The sequence below is a fragment of the Chelonia mydas genome, chromosome 21 (assembly GCF_015237465.2).
Source record: "Chelonia mydas isolate rCheMyd1 chromosome 21, rCheMyd1.pri.v2, whole genome shotgun sequence".
In the NCBI taxonomy this organism is placed as follows: domain Eukaryota; kingdom Metazoa; phylum Chordata; order Testudines; family Cheloniidae; genus Chelonia; species Chelonia mydas.
Genome location: NC_051261.2, coordinates 16,119,970 through 16,133,956, shown reverse-complemented (window position 1 = coordinate 16,133,956; position 13,987 = coordinate 16,119,970). Strand labels below are relative to the sequence as shown.

At 45.2% G+C, this 13,987-nt stretch overlaps 1 protein-coding gene across 1 annotated transcript in view; it reads left to right on the top strand.

Annotated features, from left to right (window-relative positions):
• Window positions 1–13,987, top strand: part of IGFN1 (immunoglobulin like and fibronectin type III domain containing 1) — a 49,526-nt gene that overhangs the window by 24,824 nt on the left and 10,715 nt on the right. The window contains exons 11-17 of the mRNA XM_037885336.1: window positions 2,351–2,492; window positions 3,880–4,176; window positions 6,328–6,627; window positions 8,340–8,513; window positions 9,447–9,575; window positions 10,059–10,361; window positions 13,856–13,944. Coding sequence (XP_037741264.1) covers window positions 2,351–2,492; window positions 3,880–4,176; window positions 6,328–6,627; window positions 8,340–8,513; window positions 9,447–9,575; window positions 10,059–10,361; window positions 13,856–13,944 — 1,434 coding nt within the window. The remainder of the gene's footprint in view (window positions 1–2,350; window positions 2,493–3,879; window positions 4,177–6,327; window positions 6,628–8,339; window positions 8,514–9,446; window positions 9,576–10,058; window positions 10,362–13,855; window positions 13,945–13,987) is intronic.

Here is a 13,987-nt window from a genome sequence, read left to right as displayed (position 1 = left end):
TGCCTTCTCCAAGGAACTTCAGGTTGAAGATATGATTGTGAGAGGTGTGGACCATCCACAGTGCTCATTGAAATCAATGCTCAGCACCACTTAAGATAAGACAAATTAGATTCAATGTCTCATTACAATGCAGGAGAATGGTTTGGGTCACAAGGTCACTGAGGATGAGATTGCAGTAGTCCAGATGAGGAATGACCCAGGCATGGAACCAGGTTTTAGGAGTAGGGATGGAGAGGAATGGAGACAGCTTAGATATATTAGGACCTGCTCCAAAGCCCACTGAGGTCAATGGAAAGACTCACATTGACTTTAATGGACTTGGGATCAGGCCCTTAGTAGGGAATATATTGGTCCATCAGTGGTTACATGAAGGGTTACCAGTTAAATAATCAAAGAATATCATAGTAATTAAGCAATGGTGACCAAAACATAGGATCTTACCTGGGGATTAATGATGAGCTATGGTGGACACAGCTGAGGAACGCTAGACAGTCACTGATTCCTATGAAATACCCTGTTTTGAGCTGCTTGTTGCTACACAGGATCTGTGCTACACCCCAGCTTTTAGACTAGAGGCTCTCAAACTGGGGGTTGGGACCCCTCAGGGAGTCGTGAGCTGTCAGCCTCCACCCCAAACCCCTCTTTGCCTCCAGCATTTATAATGGTGTTAAATATATAAAAAAGTGTTTTTAATTTATAAGAGGGGTCACACTCAGAGGCTTGCTATGTGAAAGGGGTCTCCAGTACAAAAGTTTGAGAACCACTATTTTAGACCATCTTTTGGAGTAACCCAGTCAGTGTGGCAGACCTCCAAGGAGTCCCACTTGTTTTTCGGGGTAGGCCCTGCTGCCTCGCCGCCTCCTAGATTGGAGCCTCTGGGTTTCAGCACTCCTGTTTCATACCATGAGCTCTCCTCAGCGAGTCCCACTGAAGTGGACTCCTGGTTAGAGTCTTGTACACCCTTCAGGAACTAATGCACCCCAGCAAGTATTTGTAGTGACACCCAAGCAGAGTTTTCAAAACAGAGCAGGATATATTAGTCAACAGGAACACAGCACTGGAAGTCCTTAGGTTAGCATAGAGAAACGAAAGTTAAAGCATAGTCCATTTTAGTCAAGCCAGAGTAATTCGCTAGCCAAGCTGTAGTTAACTCCCTTTTCAGGCTCTGTTGACTTCCTTAGTCAGTCCCCGTAGAGAGCTCCCAGCCACTTCCAGAAACCAATTCTTTACTGCCTTTTGGTCACCTCCCAGTCCTTTGTTTTTCAGGTAGGTCCATGCTGAGTTCAAACCCAGGGGTGAGAGGTGGGGGAAAGCTCCTTCCTGTGGGTGTTGATTGCTAGGTGTCAATTATATGGCCTTTAGGGTTTTCTATGTTCTTCTCAGATTTTCCATTGATAAGGGTTGACCTTGGCCAGTCCTTCTAATGACCCATTCAGTCCACTCAGACAGCTAAGTGGCATACTCCCCCCCCCGGCCATGTCTCTTTGCCCCAAGAGCAAACTTAATCATTTTTCTCCCACTGGGTAGAAAAGCTATGTACGGGGAAAACTGAGGCTTCATAAAAATACCAAAGGAAATTCCCACTTTGTCACACCTGGATTTTGTATTCAGTTTCATTTGGCACATCGAGCATTCTTATTTCCCAAGTCCAATTCCCTTTGTCTCCCAATAAAAAAAAAAAGCAAGTGTTTCCCTGTATCTTTTGTTAATATTTTGAACTGCACTTGATCATCCAAATAGTTTGAAATTTTGCACTTCCATTGTATTTGGCTGATACATTTGGCGTGCTACCCGGCTTCCAGAAAAGATTGCAAGCAAGCCAAGAAGACCACAATATTTGCTTTGGCCAGGCAGAAAAATTGTCAGGTTTGTGATATCTGTGGGAGTGTTTTATAGAGATGGTCAACATTTTTCCATTTTTTTTTTTTTTTTGAGGGAAAATGACAGTTCAACTGAAGGGAAATTTTCACCAAAATAAATAAATAAATAAATAAATAAAATAAATGTTCATCAAAAATGTTTGCATTTTCAGTTTTCTGAGGAAAAGAAAGTGTTCAACATTTTTAATGGAAAATGATTTTTTTTTAATTAAAAATGTTGACCAAATTTTCTTTTCCTTCCCCCCCGCCCCCCCCCAAAAATCCAAAAAATGTTGATGAAAAGGGATGTGTGTGAAAATTGAAGTTTAAGCGTCATTTTCCAGTCGGCTCTAGTGTGTTATCTTCTTGGCTGGCCAGTCTTTCTTTTGAATAGCCATATTAATAAACCGGAAAGTCCCATCTGACATTTGTCCTGCTAAAATATTGGATAGTTCCTGTAAAGAAAAAATGTCTCCCTGTCCTTTACACAGCAGCTAACAGGCCTGGATGAACTCTCTTCTGAAAAATATGGGCTGGTCCACAAACTGATAGACACAGTAGAAGAGAGTCATGCTGGGAAGTATAAATTTGAAGCTGAAGGTGTCAAAACTGAAGCATCTATTTTTGTTGAAGGCAAGTCTGTTCAAATTGCTTCATTGCCTCGATGTTAAAAAGGCAGCTGGAATGCTCATGTTCCTAATGCAATGTATTAGCCTGCCTGTGCTTAAATGTAATGCAGAATTTCTCAAATTGGGGTCCATGGAGTACCAGGGTACTCCAGGGGGTCCGCAAGTCATGTCCAGGGCTGCCAGCCCTGCTGATCAACTCCTCCCCCTCCCTCATAGTGCCTCCTGCATGCCATGGAACAGGTATTCAGCAGCGTGCAGGAGGCGATGGGAGGGAGGGGGAGGAGCAGGGTTGGGGCAAGCTTGGGGGAGGGGATGGAAAGAGGAGGGAAGAGAAGGGGTAGGGGTGGAGTGGGGGTGGGGTGAGGTGGGTCCGTGGGGGAAGGGATGGAGTGTGGGCAGAGCCTGGGGCTGAGTGGAGGAGTTGTGGGGTCAACGAAAAATTTTAAATCAAAATGGGGGTCCTCAGGGTGCTAAAGTTTGAGAACCGCTGATGTAATGCATTCATTATCTTACAAAGCAGTATTTTGGTTAGAAGGCTGGCCTTGTGGTTAAAGAAATGAAGTGGAATGTAGGAGATGTGTGTTTGATTCTTAGCTCTAACACCAATTTTTGTGAAGGAGATTGCGCATTTCCTAACTAATTGCAAATTTATAGTGGAGCCTTAATCTTGCATGAACAAAGTTTATTGCATTTAATATCCCAGATTTTAGTTTGTAAAGAAATGAGGAGGTGGGTGAAAAAAGCAGAAAATATAAAGAAAAACAGGGAAATTAAAAGAAAAAAACAGCTGACAGGCACTGGCTAGCGGCAGATTTAGCCATTTCAAAGTGAACAATTTAATACCTAAAAGACTTCATAAGAATTAAAGAAAATGTCGCTCTTAAACAAGCAAATACATCTCTATAATATATGCATCTCTAAGTGTGCTGTATCATTATCTCAAAGGTTTGACCAGCTGATTTAATCAAAAACTGTCTCTTAGTTCACATGCATGCTTACTGAATTCCAAATGAATTTATGCATGTTGGATGAAATTCACCTCAGTGCAGGGGCAAGAACAAAGTCTAGGCCTCACTTACGTTATATTTTGAGGGCATAAGTGGGGCCTGGTGCTGTTGTTCTGTACAGGGTGAATCACCCTGCAGTGCATGTATGGATACAGAGCATACGGTAAGTATGCAACTAAAACCGAAGATCTAGATCCTGTGAGATCCTGAGCCCCACCTGCCACATGATAAATTCCAGTGATTTTTGTTGGGATTGGGCCCAATAGTACCAGATTAAATAATGTTGAAAATATTTAGCAGCAGTTAATTCAGAGCAGCTCTGCCCTCAAAATAAGCTTTTTCTCTTTCAGTTCTATTTATGAATGGCTGAGTTTTTATGTTTAGATCCTCCAAATGTTGACAAGGCTCTTCTGGAAAAGCTGATGAAGGAGCCTGTGATAGTCAAGGCAGGGCAGAATGCCATGGTTAAAATCCCATTCGAGGGCCGGAAGCCAGTCAGAGCAACGTGGTTAAGGGACGGGGATGAGCTCCTGAATGATGCCAGGATCCATATTGACAAGGCAGACAGCTTCACGCGGCTTTCCATCTCTAGCACCAACAGGAAGGACTGTGGGGATTACAAAGTGAAGCTGAAGAATGAGAGTGGAACCCTGGAGGCCAGCCTAAAGCTGGAGGTGATAGGTGAGAGTCTCATGATATCAGTCCACCACCTTGGGCACAGAGGGAAGTCCTTGTAAATTGTTTTTGGTATCTCTCTTCCTGATTCTCCAGAGATAACTAGTTTAGAGTCATGGCACACACAGAAGGAGCTCTTCACTGGTGCTTTTACAGAACACTGCTTGTAAGAATATCTGAGTGCTGGCTGGGCTCACTCTTTTCCTTCTCATCCACAATAAACCAAAAGGAGACAAGGTGCTGAGCAACTCCCAGAAGTGCTGAATGCCTGCAGCTCCCATGGATTTTAATGAGACTTGAGCCACTTGGCACCTTCAGGAGCTGCTCAGTGACTTCCAGGCTCAAATGCAAAAGGATCCACATGGTTGTAAATCTACCAGACCTATCCTTGCTCCTTTATTGGCTCACCCCAGCCTGTATCCTGATTTACCTATGTGGGGTCTGAAACCTGAAAACCATGCATGGCAGATTTGCACTGGTTTAGCTTCAACTGGAATTCTCTGCAGCGGTGAAAAAGGGGCAGGATTTGTTCCCAGTCGAGGAACAGGTTGATGAGATCAGAAGTGTGGTCTGCTGGGGAAGGACGATGCTACATCACTTGATTTAGCTTTGTCATTCCTAGTAATTAACAGAAGATTAAAGACTTCCAGGTAGAGTAGCCAAATAAAGATAATCTCGCTCATTTTCTAAATTAAACAGTTTACTTATGCATCCATCTTTTTGCACTGAAACACAGCCCCTTGAGAGCTGCAGGAATTTAAATATAAAAGTCAAATGAAGAACAAACAGTTCTCCAAGAAGAAAAGTACTAATTAAAGATGCAAACTAGCCCAAATGCACCTATTAAAGTTCACATAATTATACAAGGGTTATAAATCACTAAGATAAATAATCAGTTTCTCTCATATTCCTTCCCCTGTCCTTCTCCTCTGGGTTTGTGATCCTGGTTTGTAGTGATCACTTGGCTCATTATAGAGTAAATTATTCTGCAAAAGCCATTTCCTTCTGAGCTGATGGAGCTCAATATCTGACTTGTACAACCTGCTCTATTGATCACAAAAGCAATTTAATGTTAAAGTTGTCAGGGGAATCTTGCCATTCTATTCACAATAATAATAGGCCCAAGTTAACTTCCCAGCTGTAATATGGCGCTATATGGCATATCTGTGTAAGATGGAGGTGCACAGAAAGTAGAATAGATTCCCAAACAAAGATGGAGAAACCCAAAATTCAGAATCGGGTTAGTTTAGATTTGGATCCCATTTAATCTATACCACCTACATTTAGGGCGGAGGAGAGGATTGTTGACTACCTGGTTCTGGGTTTCATCCATTTGTATTTGATTAAAAAATGGGACTCAACAAGGGTGTGTTTGGCTTTGGTTTGGAAGAGTCTCCGTTGGATTTTGTTTTTTTGCAAACCAAAAGTGGAAGTAAATTGGCTCCAGGTCTCATCTTACCTGAGCACCGCAGGTTTGGGGTGAGGTTGGTAAATGGTTCCAGTTTGGAACCATCTGTACTCCTAAAGGAGACGGGAAGTCAATGAGAGTTTCACCCAGGTCTGACTTTGATGCAGTATTCATGGGAATGATCAACTGTAGGAGGCGTGGCCAAACCACGGCTCATGAGCCACATGTGGCTCTTTAAAAGTTAACGTGTGCCTCGTGGTGCCCCCCATATCCTCCCTTTCTCGGCCTACCAGACTGAGTGCAGGGGGAGAGCTTGGGGTGGTGGGACTAGCGGCTTCTGCCCTGAGGGAAGGGGGGTCTCGGGGCTTTAGGCCTACGGGGATGCATTGAGGCAAAAGCCCTGTGCGTGCCCCAGCAGGCACCACTCTGCGGGGCAGGTTGTGTGTGTCTTGTGGCTCTAGAATTTCTGAAGATTATCATATGCAGCTTGGAGGGTCAGTAAGTTTGACCATCCTGGAACTATAGATTGGATGAGGCAAGTGTTTTCCTCTTGCCACACTCTCCTAGATCAGTAGATGAATGGATGTTTACTCAAGTAATCTTGCTAGCGTTAATTCTGCTGCTCTACCCTGTAAGTACTATACAAACTGAGACTGAGTTGCCTAGTGTGAGTAGCGAGAGATAGTGACCCCTCTGATATCAAGAACAGATGTGGGACCTTTTGTTCCCTGTTTTTCTCCTCCTTTCAGACAAGCCACAGAAACCCATCGGACCCATAGAGGTGGTGGATAGTTCCACAACTGGAATAACCATTCGATGGAAGCCCCCAAAGGATGATGGGGGCAGACCAGTGCAGAACTACATCATAGAGAGGCAGCAGGTGGGCAGAAAAACCTGGGTAACGTTGGGAGAAACCAGCAGGGACAACAGCACTTTCACCACCAACGAAGTGGGGCAAGACAAAAGCTATCGCTTCAGGGTGCGAGCAGTGAACGCTGAGGGAAAGAGCAAGGCACTGGAATCAGATGAGGTGATGGCTGCAACCAAAGGTAAGAGGAAGCGCTTTGTGTAAACACATCTTATAGCCATGTGAGACTTCTATTATGAAAGCCGAAATCAAGAGAAACTCACATTTTGGGTTTTGTTACAAATCTGTACTTTTGTCCAGTTTGAACAGAAGATTTGCAAGCCTGGCTCAACTGTCAAGTGACTGTGAACATGATGTCATATGAATCTGGGGCCAATTTAAGGTTTCAGATGGAGACCATAAGTTTCTTGCAAATTTTGGTGATTCTGAGTGAGATCTGCTTTGAGGTTTTTGGGTACAATCCAACCTAAACCTTGAAGCAACATCCACAGTGGAAACCATGCATGGACTGAATCCAAAGAAAGGGTTCCCACATGTCACTGCAAAGAGAACCTGCTAAGCTTTTACCTTAATTTACTCCATAGGTAAATGAGTCTCCCAAAGGGACATTAATTGGTTGTGTCTTTATTCAGTAGTATCACTTAGAATCATAGAATATCAGGGTTGGAAGGGACCTCAGAAGGTCATCTAGTCCAACCCCCAGCTCAAAGCAGGACCAATCCCCAATTTTTGCCCCAGATCCCTAAATGACTCCCTCAAGGATTGAACTCACAACCCTGGGTTTAGCAGGCCAATGCTCAAACCACTGAGCTATCCCTCCCCCGCCATGTCCTTAAGTACAGAACAGTCATTCTACTCTATAACGTCGCCGGTGGACCCAAATACTAGAGAGAGCTTTTAGCACAAACATGGAAGTACAAGCAGGGAAAACATTTAATTCATTTTGCCTGCCTTCCTCACATCCACCCGTGCTGCCCTCTCTCTGTCCTTCCTTTTTATTCACCCCTTTAATCACATTTTGTGCCAAGATACTTTTAAAACAATTTTGTTGTATTAATGGCTGGTTGTTTTGCCGTCTGTCATGGGGTGGTCCCCTGAGAGTCTTTTCTAGCCATAGCAGCTGATCTCCATATCTCCCAGCATTCTTAACCACCACTGTGGGCACAGCCTGCAATGTTATTTATACAGTGTACAGTCAGTAGTCAGCTTCCACCACTTGCTTCTGGGGAAAAGACAGGGTATTAGTAGCACTCAGTCCTGCTTTTCTTCAGGCTCTCTACTCTTCTGCTTAGCACTTCCTTCTTGTCTGCTTATACAGGCCCAGCTGCTGGGGTTACTTCCACCCAATTAGTCCTTCAGTTGTATCTCTACTCAAGAAATTGGCACCGGCCTGTCTTTCAGTCAGGTCCCAATTAATGTACTGATGGGGATTGGAGTGACAGGGTGTTGAATCACTCCTGACTCAGCACACACCTTGTTACGCCCTCCAATAATGGGTGGAGCGGAGGGAACTAGAAGCCAATCAAGACTCCTGTTTCCACCCTCAGGAACAATAATATCACAGTGGCCTTCCCTCCCCGTAAGATTGGGCACATGCCTCCCTTTGGAGACTGTCAATGTCATTCTAAGCACTGGCAAGAGGGGCTCATTCATGAAAGACACATAATATCTTGACCCTTAGGAGTCTGGACATGCTCCCCCTCCAGGCTCCCAGCATGTAGCTGTCCTGGAGAGTAGAAGACTGAGTCATAGATCTCCCCTCTACCTTCAAAAGGTGTCTCATCTGAACACACCATTTGGGGGATCCTGGAAGAAACAACCCTTGAGAACCCATTATTGTCATGTGATGGAAAAGAAATACCTGCTAATAACAAAGGGCTAATCTTTTCCTAGCTTTCCCTGGCCCCCCTGCTCCTCCTCAGATTGTCAGTGCCAACAAAGAGTCCATAACACTCTCCTGGGCAGCACCTCCCAAAACAGGCAATTCCAGAATCCTGGGGTATATCGTTGAGAAACGCAAGAAAGGCAGCAACATCTGGACACCTATCTCTGACCTGCCAATAACAGGTAAGCAGCTGAAAGCTTGGACCAGGCTGAAAGACTCTAAGAAGGCAAGAAGACTAGATGGCTCAAGGCGTAATGAGATGCTGACTCTTTCATTTCTAGGTCACTGCTTCAAATATGATTTAGATTGGTAGTGACCAAAAGTTTTTACTGTCTGATGGATGTTGGGTGACTTCTGTGTGGTGACACAAATCAGTGATCTCAGTCCAGGTCCGAGTTGATAGTACAAAAATCACAGTTGGCACCATTGTTGGGTATCTCAGCAGAATGCCCAAATATTGAATAAACCACTGAGGTGGGACTCTCTTCTTACCTCCAGAGGTGGTTCCTTTCCAGGTTGTGAATAAAAATCTGCTGCTGAAGAATGGAGAAATTTGCATTGTTGCTGCCTGGCTGTGCCATTCTGTGCATAAACTGAGGGCCAGCAATCTGGCACCTTGCACTTCAGTTGTGGAAGTGCTTTCTTAGCTTATGGAGCTGGAACCTGGGCAAACGGGGGGACATTCCAGGGACAAGGAAGGAAAGGAGATGGAACTGATATCTCTGCAGGCTTCAAAATCGTGTTCACCTATAGATGGCAATGATCTTTTCAGATCCACACAAGTTCTTCATATCTCCTGTATTAGAAGGGCTGCCATTGCAAGGAAAGCATTATTTACTCTTTCTCTTACTTCCTCAGTATCTCAAATGGCATTTAATTTGAAAGGGAGGAAGGAGTACAATGAGAGAGACTTGTGCTAATGGTGGGGAAGGACAGGAGAAAAAGGGACAGCATTTCGATACTCCATATGTGTTCCTCTAGGCAGGAGAGTGGTATACTGTGCAATTCCATGTGGTATAATTAATGTACAGAACTATTGTCCCAACACATCCTACTGAGGGGATTGCAGATCTGAGCCTGAGCTCACTGAGGAACCTTATCTTTTCCTTCCACAGACAGGAAGTGGATGGTGACAGATCTGAAGGAGGGACTGCAGTATGAATTCCGCGTGGCTGCTATCAATGCCGCAGGGACAGGCAAGGCCAGTGCGCCGTCCGATCCTGTCTTTGCTCGAGATCCCATGAGTAAGTGGGCTATCCACTTGTCCCATTGGATGTGGGATGCAGAGAGAGGGATGAATCTGGGGAAGCATGTGAATCCAGGAAGCAATGTGTATTAAGTATTTTAAAATGTATGTGTGGGAGAATAAAATACTTGAATAATATTAAAAAATCAGGAATTCACTGCAGGGAGTGGGGTGGTATTCTCAATATGCTGGGGAGGGTGATGTGGTGCTGGCCCCACAACGTGCTGCAGGGGTTGTGGGTGAGATTCCCCTGTGCTGCATGGAACATGGAGTGGGCTTCCCAGCATGTTGCAGAGGGGCTGGGAGCAGGATTCCCAGTACAATTCAGAGGGACGGGGACAAACTCCCAGTATGCTACAGGGAGCCTGACTGAATGGATACCCAGTGCAAGCATGTTGGGGATGGATTATCCAGTGCACTGAATGGGGGTGGGGGCAGGAATCCTAGGACAACGAAGTCTAAATAAACTTTCCCTTCCCAGAGCCTCCTGGTAGAGTGAGGGACCTTAAGGTCACCAATACTGACTACACCAGCATCACTCTGGCATGGATGAAACCCGATTCAAATGAAGGGGGGCCTGCCAAGGGCTACAAGGTGGAGAAGAAATCCTCTGACAGCCTCAAGTGGACCCACTGTAACACTGTCCCCATAGGGTTGACAACCTGTACAATTAAAGGTCTGCAAGCCAGAGAGATGTACTTCCTCCGTGTGAGGGCCATCAATGAGGGAGGCCTAGGGGAAGCCATAGCACTGGACACTTGCATCCAAGCCATGCCTCCCATTGGTGAGTCAAATGTGCTGCCCCTGAAAAGCTGTCATAGTCCTACAGGTACAAATCATGGGCTCTCCATCCAAAGGCAGCTTTCACTTTGCTAGAGATTCAAATTGAACCTTGAGCTGGAACAACTCAATCTGTGGATTGTGGGGCACAGGAGCCTGTTATAGATGATTATCTCAGGCTGTAGATGGAGGACACAGATAATTTAGCTCCTATATTCCTTACTGAATCAGGAAAATTGAGGGTTCAGTTTGAGATGACCACAGCTCACATTGGAGGCTCACTGTGATTCTAGCATCTCAAATGTTATCTCTTTTCAGATACGTAGGATATGTCTACAGGAGAAATTCTACAGCTGCACCACCGTAGTGTAGACCAGTGGTTCTCAAACTAGGGCCGCCGCTTGTTCAGGGAAAGCCCCTGGCGGGCCGGGCTGGTTTTTTTACCTGCTGCTTCCGCAGGTTCGGCTGACCGCGGCTCCCACTGGCCGCAGTTCGCAGCTCCAGGCCAACGGGGGCTGCAGGAAGGGCGGCTAGCACATCCCTCGGCCCGCACCGCTTCCCGCAGCCCCCATTGGCCTGGAGTGGTGAACCGCAGCCACTGCGAGCCGTGATCGGCCGAACCTGCGGACGCAGCAAGTAAACAAACCGGCCCAGCAAACCAGGGACTTTCCCTGAACAAGCGGGGCCCTAGTTTGAGAACCACTGGTGTAGACTACAGTGACGGAAGGGGTTCTTCCATTGCTGTAGTAAACCAATCTCTCCGAGAGGTGGACAAAAGAATTCTCCCATTGACCTAGCAGTGTCTACACCGGAGCTTAGGTTGGCTTAATTACATTGCACAGGGTGTGACATTTTTCACCTTGTGTTCAGCATTGGTCAAACGTATTATGGAGGTTTTTCACCTTTATCTGAGGCATCAACCATTGGCCACTGCCAAAGCAGGGATATCAAATCAGATGGACCAGTGACTTGATCTCATATGCCAGATCCCATGTTCATTCCAGTTTTTAGCCTGATGCTGGGAAACTTTCAATAAAAGGGTCACATTTTTTGTAACATCCTTGCCAGTCAGCCAGATATAGGTTGCACTTTCAGTTGTCTGTTATTAAGAGGCTGGATCTGCCATACACTCAGAGCCTTTAAAAGAAAAAAACCCAAACAAATGGAGAAGTTTTTATATATTTTTTAATGAGGGAGCGTGATACGATCTAGGACACTGAGCTGGGAGCCAGAAGACATGGGCTCTTTTTCCATCTGTGCCATTGACCTGCTGTAAATCATTTCAGTTGTGTCTCTCTTTCCCCTCCCATCCTTTGGCTGACTTGTCTCTACAGCAAGCTCTTAGGGGCAGGGTCTATGTGTACGTGCAGCACCTAGCACAATGAAGCCTCGGTCTCAGTTGTACCTGTACAATATAAAATAATGGCCCAGATAAAAAGGGAGGTGAGGGGTTTCACTCTTGACATAATGGACTAAAGCTCTTCAAAATGATTCTGTGACTCAGCCTAATATCCTAATGCATTGTTGTTGGTTAGAGTGTGGCCCCTGTGCCACACACTAGGAGATAGGGCAAAAGTGGGTCTATACTTGAGTAGCTATTTCTCTCCCTCCTGCTGCAGAGACAGCAATGGGGTTTCATGCTCAGGAGGGTAGCAAACAATATAAACAGTGAATTTCACTCTTTTTCTGTTCATAAATTATCGGGAAACTGGCTTTGATTTTGTATGAACTTGTTTGCTGTTTGAAATTATTCAACAATGGTTTCTGTGAACATGCTTCAGCCCACGGGTCACTCAGAACTTGGTTGCTGTGGCTGTCGCTTTGACTATTCACTGTTTCTAATGCACTATTTGCACTGTGTTCTAGGATATCCAGGTTACATGATATCGTTTTAGCTGACTGGATGACTCCCAAGCCCTCAAAGAGCTGTCCAGATGAATACTCCTGAAGTCAATGCTCTTGTGAACAGACATAGGAACGAGTGTTCACACCACTTTCCTTTTCCACAAGCATTACTGTGAAGAAAAGTTCATTTGCATGATTGTGAAAAGCAAGTCAGAGGGGTCACAGATGCTGTTGAGGAGATTTCATGGTTTCTATTCAAACATTTGTGAATACCTTTTTTGCAGTATTTCCCTCTTAGAATATCATAGAATATCAGGATTCGAAGGGACCTCAGGAGGTCATCTAGTCCAACCCCTTGCTCAAAGCAGGACCAATCCCCAACTAAATCATCCCAGCCAGGGCTTTGTCAAGCCTGACCTTAAAAACCTCTAAGGAAGGAGATTCCACCACCTCCCTAGGTAACACATTCCAGTGTTTCACCACCCTCCTAGTGAAATTTTTTTTCCTAATATCCAACCTAAACCTCCCCCACTGCAACTTGAGACCATTACTCCTTGTTCTGTCATCTACTACCACTGAGAACAGTCTAGATCCATCCTCTTTGGAACCCCCTTTCAGGTAGTTGAAAGCAGCTATCAAATCCCCCCTCATTCTTCTCTTTCGCAGACTAAACAATCCCCGTTCCCTCAGCCTCTCCTCATAAGTCATGTGTTCCAGTCCCCTAATCATTTTTGTTGCCCTCCGCTGGACATTTTCCAATTTTTCCACATCCTTCTTGTAGTGTGGGGGCCCAAAACTGGACACAGTACTCCAGATGAGGCCTCACCAATGTCGAATAGAGGGGAACGATCACGTCTCTCAATCTGCTGGCAATGCCCCTACTTATACAGCCCAAAATGCCATTGGTTTTCTTGGCAACAAGGGCACACTGTTGACTCATATCCAGCTTCTCGTCCACTGTAACCCCTAGGTCCTCTTCTGCAGAACTGCTGCTGAGCCATTCGGTCCCTAGTCTGTAGCAGTGTATGAGATTTTCCGTCCTAAGTGCAGGACTCTGCACTTGTCCTTGTTGAACCTCATCAGATTTCTTTTGGCCCAATCCTCTAATTTGCCTAGGACCCTCTGTATCCTATCCCTACCCTCCAGTGTATCTACCTCTCCTCCCAGTTTAGTGTCATCTGCAAACTTGCTGAGGGTGCAATCCACACCATCCTCCAGATCATTCACGAAGATATTGAACAAAACCGGCCCGAGGACCGACGCTTGGGGCACTCCACTTGATACCGGCTGCCAACTAGACAAGGAGCCATTGATCGTTACCTGTTGAGCCCAACAATCTAGCCAGCTTTCTATCCACCTTATAGTCCATTCATCCAGCCCATACTTCTTTAACTTGCTGGCAATATCCTAATCTTAAGTCATCAACACTCTGTAAATACAGAAAGATGATGCTCAGCGAGTGCTCTGGCACTTCTCACTCAGTGAAAGAGATCCATTGACTTAATACTGCCAGAGATATGTCAGGCAGCCAGCCGGAGGAGAGAACTTTAGCACACTGGACATGCTATTTTGAGTGTATTTGAGTTAAAATCTGTCAGCGACCTTGTAACAAGATGCAGCTTTTAATTGTGTTCACTGTTTTTTGCATTCCAGTTAGTCCCAAGTTCCTAAGAGATGACACTATGAAAAACTTTATGATTATAAAAGCGGGAAGTTGTATCCGAGTGCACACGCCCTTTGAAGTAAGCATTGAAGCATGTTTGTAAGGAGTCCTCCATATGATTC